Here is an 8830-nt window from a genome sequence, read left to right as displayed (position 1 = left end):
TAGAATGGAAATGGCGAAAATACTTTCGACCATCAATTTGAAGCAAGGCTACCACCAAATGAAGATATACAAACCACACAGGAAGTACTTTACCTTCACTCGGAATTCGTTCAAGGGAGCACCATTTGGTCTACATATGTTACCAGCCTTCTTTCAGCAGATCATGCAAGACCTGTTTCGAGACATGGACAATGTACAGGTATATATCGACGATATAGTGGTATTTACCAAGACCAAAGAGGAGCATGATAGAGTTGTGCGTGAGGTTTTGGCGAGGTTAAACAAGCATAAGTTCAAAATCAACAGCAAGAAATGTCAGTTTGGTGTAAACGAGATACAGCTGTTGGGATATCGGGTCTCCGGGGATGGTATTATGATCGACCCCGGAAAGGTCGAACACTTGCTGGATTGGAGAACCCCCACTACAGGCAAGGACGTTAATAGCATTTGCGGATTCATCAACTTTCTGTCAGATGGAGTTCCACACTTGGCAAGCTACCTTAAGCCTTTCGGATATTTACGATGTCACAAGGGTAAATTGGAAGCGTTTTGGACCAAAGGATGTGATGATGCCTTTAAGCAGCTCAAAACAGTGGTTCAGCAAGCTCCAGTAGTCCAGCCACCGAAGAATGGAGTACCATTCATGGTGGCTACAGACGTATCCGACATGGCGTTAGGAGGCGTTCTATATCAAATGATTGACGGGAAACCGAGATACGTGCAGTTCTATAGCAGGGCGCTATGAGCTCGTCACAAATCAACTGCCCGACGGTGCAACAAGAGCTATTGGCTATTGAGACTGCACTCACTCATTTTAAGGACTACTTATACGGTACACATTTCAATGTACTGTGCGATCAGAAATCGTTGCAACATCTAAAGGACATGAAGCCTAACACACAATTTGTCAGTCTGTCGATGGCACGATACGATCGCGAAATTATTATTTAGTATAACAAAATCACTTACCGAATATGTTGTCACGCTTTATACCGGACTTCAACAAGATGGTCAGAGAGTTACTAGCTACGGATTGGATGGCCAATCCTAGGTGGTTTAAGATTGCAGACAACATATATGGTCCACATACCATTGATAAGTTCGCAGCACATCATAATGCGCAACTGCCGCGATACCAAACTCTGATACATCCAGACGGTGATGGGTTTCAAATCGACCTAACAGATGAGAAGGCATGGGCGAATCCACCGTGGTTGTTGATACCACAGTTGCTCAATTATGTACATTAGCAAGATGCTACCATCACGTTGTGTTATCCCCTAAGACATTTAGATAAATGGCTCCCACAGTTGATATCAATGATACAATGTGAGCCCATATATGTGAATAAAGAGGTAGATACTTTCCTCTACCAGGGTACCCGTGCAATCTAGAAGACTCCTTGGCAACATACAATTATATGTCGAATAGGTCCAGTTGGAACAATCAAATGGACGCCATCCGAGTCCTTCAAACGTAAGGTTGAAGAATCCAAGATTCAACTCTTGACACCTAAGTCTCAACGAGAGGCTGGGACGACACACGCACCTGCAGTATGCGTCACCGAGGTACAATCTGATCCTACAGAAACAAAGAGGAACTCATCACTAGCGAAATCATTCTACAAGAAGATACGTTCTGACAGAGCAACTGCATACGAAGCCGAGACAAGGTTACTCAAACAGTTGATGAACGATTTTCCAGATGTGTACGACCATGTATCTCAACTAATGGACCAGGAGAAGACTAGTAGAATTCACACGGCCGATCTTTCAGGCGAGATTGTACCAGACGAGTCTTCAAGTCCAAGTGATATAGTAGTGGAATCCTCACCTCCAGACTTTAACAAAGCAATTTCATCGGAGGACGACATTCTGAAGTGGCTAAGGCTAAATCATGCGCTTAAACACATGGATAAGGCTAGGACTGAGAAAGATTGCAAAAGGTACGGAATTGTACACCCAAAGTTTAGGCAATATACATCTCAGGTGTATCACGAATACAACGACTGCGAAGTTAACCGGATAAAGCGCACGACAGAAATCATCCTTCGTCACACACGTGAAGCTACTGCGCCTCTTATGTCTTATGAGTTCAAGAAGCTTCTTGGGAAGTACAAACATGAGGACACGACTTACTACACAACGGAGTTTGCAGATGGCGCTTATCATTAATTTGGTTGAGCTACCCACGTCCGAACACACGAAAGAAAGATAAGTATGTCTGTCACGTGTTTGATGTTGCTTCATAATATAACGTTCTATATCCTCTGAAAGACAAATCAATACAAACTGTGGCTGAGTGCATATATAAGTGTTTCGCAGATTTCGGCTGGCCAGCGATTGTATGTACCGACAACGGTAGTGAGTTTACAGGAGAGGTCATGACGACACTGTTACTCGTTGCGGAATCATGCCACAAGATGAATGCACCTTATAAGCCTCAGACACAAGGTGCGAATTTGCGTGGAGCGTTGCTAGACGATGCTGGCATGTGGCCAAACTCAATTAACTGGGTACAGGCATAAATGAACGAGACACCGGATTCAGTCACTGGTACAACACCCGCTCACTATTCCAAGGCCGCTATAGTGAACTACAAGAACTTTTCAACAAGGATTCTCAGGAGGATCATGTGTTGCCATGATTAGAGAAGATGCGTCGTAACAGAGATGTCGTCCTTCCTTGCTTGAGAGAGATGAAGGATATCGCACTTAAAAAGAGACAGAAGCGATGGAATGATTCGAAAAAGATAGTCGAGTTTGAGGTGGGCGATGTAGTCAACGTCATGGCTCGCAACTCCGACACAACTGTGCTTACAGCTTAATACATTGGACCATTTAAGATTTCAGTGGCCGATAAGAAGAGCGGAACTTACGAAGTTAACAATGTTGACGGCTCAAGTGTTCTTAATATCGGATCACATCGAACTCCGACGACAGAAATCATACTTCGTCACACACGTGAAGCTACTGCACCTCTTATGTCTTATGAGTTCAAAAAGGATCTTGGGAAGTACAAACATGAGGACATGACTTACTACACAACGGAGTTTGCAGATGGCGCACAATACGATCTACCTTCATCGGAATTCGATGATCCAGACGTATTGAAGGCTTTTGATAAAAAGTTTTGCAAACGCCTACATAATAATAAGGCAGACACAGAGGCTATCTTACCTACAAACAACCGTCCTGATGTAGTTAAGGTCTATCCGCAGACATCATCCATTCCAAGTTTCAAAGACCATGGAATGTAAGTACCCCTTAAAGACACTAAGAAACGTTTCATCCACCATCGGGGACCTCAAGGACCTAAACCCAAACGTAATAGAGTAACCGAGTAACTTATAAAGTCTAAGTATACTTTGTCTAGGAGAATATAATATAAGCTTTGAAGCCAGTATATGATCGAAACCCGTTTCTTCGTTTCGCTTGTACAATTCATGTGAGCTTTTTGAGACTATGTGCTTCAAATCACATATAAGCCAACATTATAATTTTCAAGCTGAGGGGGGGGGGGGGGGGCTGTGAACAATCAGCGGGTTTTTGTAGTAGAAGCACATGTCAAACGTATATTATAAAGGTATGAACTTTTAAACGCAATACGGTTATAAAACCTGGTATACGTTGAACCGCAATTGTAGATATTTGTAACTGCAAATTAATCAAATAATCTAATTATAGATATCTTGATATGCAGAAAACAAACCAAACCAAACAAATAATCTAATTATAGATATTTGGAATTATAATTGTATACAACAGTGGACGGGATATATTTAATATCTGAAGGGTCTCAGGTAAAATTGACACTTGTTGACAGATGTTATATTTCTGAATACTCTCAGCGCGAGATAGCCCACTGAGAAATGGGGCATGAAAATGATCCCCCCTAGCCAGCCACCTAGATGTGCCTGTCTATACCTTCAATGCTATGGAGAGCTAGGTACCATGTGATGGGGTATAGGTGCAGACATTCAACTGCACCAACATGCTGTTTTTGATCTATTTTTGATTTTCTTAAGTTGGACTTAGAGTTATTTTATTGGTAGTTGCGATTGGAAGATTGTTTCGAAGCATGAAATGATATGGAGTGAAATATCATGCATCCAATGAAATGAAATCTTATTTTAGTTACTGATACCAAATAAATCTAAAACGAGGTAGTGAGTAATTAGAGCGGAGCATATAGACAATAGTCTCAGTCTAAAATCCATAGACAATAGTCTCAGTCTAAACTCCATAGACAATAGTCTCAGTCTAAAATCCATAGACAATAGTCTCAGTCTAAAATCCATAGACAATAGTCTCAGTCTAAAATCCCCTACTCTTTAGCTCATTACCAAGGGCTGAAGCTAAACTTCAATTACATTGTGCAAATTTACTTCTAAATCGTACTTTCTTTTACGTTAACTTATTGACATCGATAGTCAGCCTGGTTAGTCTGACTTTCACAATACCATCGATTCAGGCTGCTCTAACCTTGTACCAGGCGTCGTTGTCGTCGACTCTCACGCGTTTGAATCCGCTTACGATATGCGGGTACAACGTTCGGATCGTTGAAGGCACCCGCTGTCACCCATGTAGGAGAGCCTTCCAACCAACGTACTGCGATATGATGTGTCGAAATGTCGAGCCCCCTTCTCTTCATAGAGATTCATTCAATGTTGGCTCAGAAGCCCGATGTACTAGCCTAATAATCTCCACATTCACATGTCGGTCTCTGAGCTCAGGCGGCTTGCTGCCATCCTTTGCTCTCAGATGGTAACACTGATTTTAGGCCAAGCAATGGTTTCATGGCTTTGGTCGTTGCTCCCTGTGCGAGTATCATAACGACGTCCCCAGTCTTAAATTCAATCAAATCGAACTTACGCATCTGATCCGTAGCCTCGGCCATGGCATCAGTATACTTGATTGTTTTCTGATGAAGTTTTGGTAACATGGTCATCTCTGGGTCGTCCAACCGCTTTAGCCATGCATCATTCCTCGTAGGAATATGACCAGGTAAGATATCAGTCATGTTTGCAAACGGAACATGTCGGCGACCAAAATAAACGCTAAATGGAGCTGACTTGTGACGTCGTGATTTTCTGAGGCTCTGGTATAGCATAGTGAACGGTAAACGTTCATCCCACAATTCCATACAGCCAACATGTAGCATCTAGGGACCAGATTATCAAAAGCCAATCCAAACCCCAAACCCAGAATAATCAAATACTGAGTTTTGGAATTAGGATTGGAATATTTCTGATATTGGAGTCATCAGAAATATTAGCGGTAGAACCGGTAAGCTATACCGGGACTCCCGCGTGTGTGAGAAACACTTAAGTAAATCCTGAGTCTGAAAACACAAATAAAGACTCAGTTCGGTTCTCTCAGACTAGGGACTTTTCCTAGCCGAGATAACCGTACTTGAGAAGAGGTCTATTATATCCTATTGTCTTGTACCTTTCAGCTACTCTCCATACTCTACAATTTTTACAATATCCTTATAGATAAGTCAACTAGCTCAAACTACAGAAATACACATACTGTCAATCAATTACAGAAATGCACATAGCTAAGCACAAAAATCATACCAACTGAAGACCAAGTAGGAATTCAAGAAAGAAGACAACACAGATCACGTATAACAAGAGATTAATGATCATAATCAAGCAACGTGCACAAGCAAGTTCTCGCATTACGATTCTAGAGGACTAAAGACGTCCAACACAATAAGCAAGAAAGATCGAGATCGCACAGAGGGACTAGACGCTCTAGTATAGTCAATTAATAGTTAAATAAGATATATAACATCGCAATAACAAGTCAAGTGGGACACGACACACAAAACCACAACCAACGAGAGTGCTAGACCAAAGGATAGGAAGGCACACAAGAATCGCACACAAGTACATATGATAAAAGAAGGGTCTTAGAAGCAATAAGTGTCTTTGAGCACAAATCAAATAAGCAACCCCAAGAATTAGAATACCATAGAACTCTACCATACAAAGTCATACCTCAGGGAAATACAGACATAGTAGAGCGTCTGCAAGTATATATGAGAAGTATAAACAAGAACAGGGATACACAAGACATATAACATATCAGAGGTCCAAATCAGATCGACATCTTCATCATTTAAGGCACCACCAGACAATACTGGGCATAAGAGATAGTCCTTAATAAAGAGAACGATTATTTATATTGTTTTGAAGTATAACATGATGTATATTCATCGTACGTCATTTTACGTCCAATGATTGATAAATCAGGGGCTACCATAGCACGCACGCTTGTACCAATTATGTGTTAACATGGATTCACACAAATCATACAAACGGACCAAGGCACTGAATATGTTAACGATATACTTGCAAAAGTTGTTGAACAAGCGCCAATGCAAAACCTAATCTCTCGGCCGTATCAACCCAAAGTCTTAGGCGCGAACGAACGATCACATAGAGACCTCATGTCACTGCTACGGAAATTCGTTGAACAGAATCCAGGTAACTGGTGTTCACGACTTTCATTCGTACAGATGGGCCATAATCTGCGTACATCCAGAAGACACAAGTCACCGCGATTTAATGGGTACTTTGGTCGCAGACAGAACCAACTCACGGACTACAATGAGCCAGTGACCGCACCCAGTACAGCAGTAGTAAAATCTAGAAGAAGCCATCAGGCCACAACTAGATAGTAACGTTGCACAGTATCAAGAGAAGATGCGCGCAGCATACGATCGAAAATACTAACAGAAGTATGTAAACTTCCAGGAAGGGGAACTTGTCATGGTTCGCTATCAAGGTGAAATGAACTAGTTATCAGCACCAAATGGCGGACCAAACTAAATAGTATGCATGGAGGGCAACGGGTATTTTGTCTGTAATCTTGATGGGACTAAAGCCCCCGAATATCCTGACTCGATCAGTGATGAGCTACTTGGCCTCGTAAAGAGGGCCAGTGCTCCGAACGTATTTACTTCCAACAATCACGTATAACCAAACGAAGAGACATAGTTCTCCTCGATAGTCGATGACAGGCCGTCCATCCGAGGTGATGGATCCCAGGAGTACCTACTGCATTGGACAGATGGTGAGCGTACCTGGACATATGAATCAGACATCGCAGATACTGATGTCAATACAACATACCGTCAACGCCGGAGACGTAAGGCAGTCAAGGCCAAAGAAGCCAGCGTCAACGAGCACTGATGAAAGAACAGCGAGCCACAGACATCGCACGAGGCGGGGGACCTAAGCAAGTCTCACTGATACCACAGGACACTCCCACTTTTCTCGCCTAGAAGCATGCTCCCCCCACACACCAGAGGGACAAGGACCAGAGACTCGGCTGTAGAGCCACCGTTGAGATGCGGTTTCCTAAGCCAAGTTGAGATTAACCGAGAGCACCGGTCAAGACTGACTCCGATGAGCGTGGTAGAGGACTCCTGCTATAGTATAAATTTAATTAATCGGTAATATGTCATAGATAATGGTGGCAGGTTTTTCATGTTATGCCCCCTTGTGGATTTCCTTATGCCGGCGCTCTGCCACACCCAATGTCTGAGGGCGGAATGGTTGGGACGTCTTGTGTATAATGCCCAACGCTCGCGTAATAGAACTCACAATATTGGTCACAAATTCAGTACCCTCGTCACGCTGTATCTTACGAGGAAATCCATGCTCACCAAATACCGATGCTAACTCTGCCGCCACCGTTTTTGCATCCTTCGCAGGTATCGTCCGCAGAATGGGGTATCCCGACGGCAGAACAAGCACATGTAAAATAAATTTGCTTCCTTCAGTGGATGTGACCGCCATAGGAATGAGATCTATTTGTATGTGATCCCATGGGTACCGAGCGGTAATATTCATTAAAGGATGAAATCCCTTCTTCACCCTATCGTTACCCAAGCATGTACGACATAATTTCCGGACCTCTTCCGTAGTTGGAGGCATTTGGTCCCAATTATGTCCGGCATCCCGCATCTGTCGTACAGTAACTGCCGGCGCCGGATGTCCTTGTTCATGAAATTGCCTTGTCAACTGTACACGACGGTTAGCTTCCTCTAGCCCTGGATGATTCATCACTGTAACACCCGCACATATTTCAGGAACTTGTGCGGCGATCTGTCGTGTCTGTTTAGTCATCATCGGCTGAGCCCAATTTTCTTGATAACGTGTACTAGCGTCTTCACATACAGGTACCTCCAGACCTAGGTAACACCAAAATGATGGATTGACTTTGTACCCAGATGGAGGCTCAATACGTACCACGATGTTATGCACCCACGGATATTTACCACAAGCCTGTGAGCCGTGTTTCAAGAACATGTGAGCCGTACATGGGATAAGTAAAGGGTCTGCTCGCATCATCGACAGAAGTAATGGGAACCACGGTGTACGTGTGTTCAACAGTGAACATATTGTTGCAGACGCCTTGTCTTTCAACACTTTACGCAACACCTTATGTATAAGGCGCCATGGTGGGTTCTCCCATGCATTGTATTTGCTCCAGTCAAACTTAAACGCTCCTCCATCCTTGTCGTACGGCCAGTTCTGGCGGAGCAGAGCGTCAAGACTCGATGCAAAGGCGTCGACGTCGTTAGGCCTAAACTGTTCCTGGACCTGGTCAAAGAAACCCGGAAACAACTTCCAACATGATGTATAGAGCACCGCGGGGTAGTTGATATCCGCCGTGCCCTCATGAACACGACTCCACATGTCGGGTAACTTGTTTAGTTCTTCAGGTACATGTATATATATATATATATATATATATATATATATTTCCTATATATATATATATAGTATTCTATACGTACACACAATATATATA

General features: G+C 43.1%; 2 protein-coding genes across 2 annotated transcripts; one reads left to right on the top strand and one right to left on the bottom strand.

Moving 5' to 3' along the window:
- Positions 1-2655: 2655 nt before the first annotated feature.
- Positions 2656-3258, top strand: SARC_05966 (hypothetical protein; the record flags this gene model as incomplete). The annotated part of the gene is made up of 2 exons (XM_014300152.1): positions 2656-2811; positions 2845-3258. 2 exons carry the CDS (start codon positions 2656-2658, stop codon positions 3256-3258), a joined length of 570 nt encoding a protein of 189 aa, XP_014155627.1.
- A 1472-nt stretch (positions 3259-4730) lies between these two features.
- Positions 4731-5021, bottom strand: SARC_05965 (hypothetical protein; the record flags this gene model as incomplete). The annotated part of the gene is made up of 1 exon (XM_014300151.1): positions 4731-5021. The coding sequence occupies one exon, from the start codon at positions 5019-5021 to the stop codon at positions 4731-4733; it is 291 nt and encodes a 96-aa protein (XP_014155626.1).
- Positions 5022-8830: the final 3809 nt, after the last annotated feature.

This window comes from Sphaeroforma arctica (assembly GCF_001186125.1).
Source record: "Sphaeroforma arctica JP610 unplaced genomic scaffold supercont1.407, whole genome shotgun sequence".
Lineage (NCBI taxonomy): Eukaryota > Ichthyosporea > Ichthyophonida > Sphaeroforma > Sphaeroforma arctica.
This window is presented reverse-complemented; position numbering and strand designations above follow the sequence as displayed.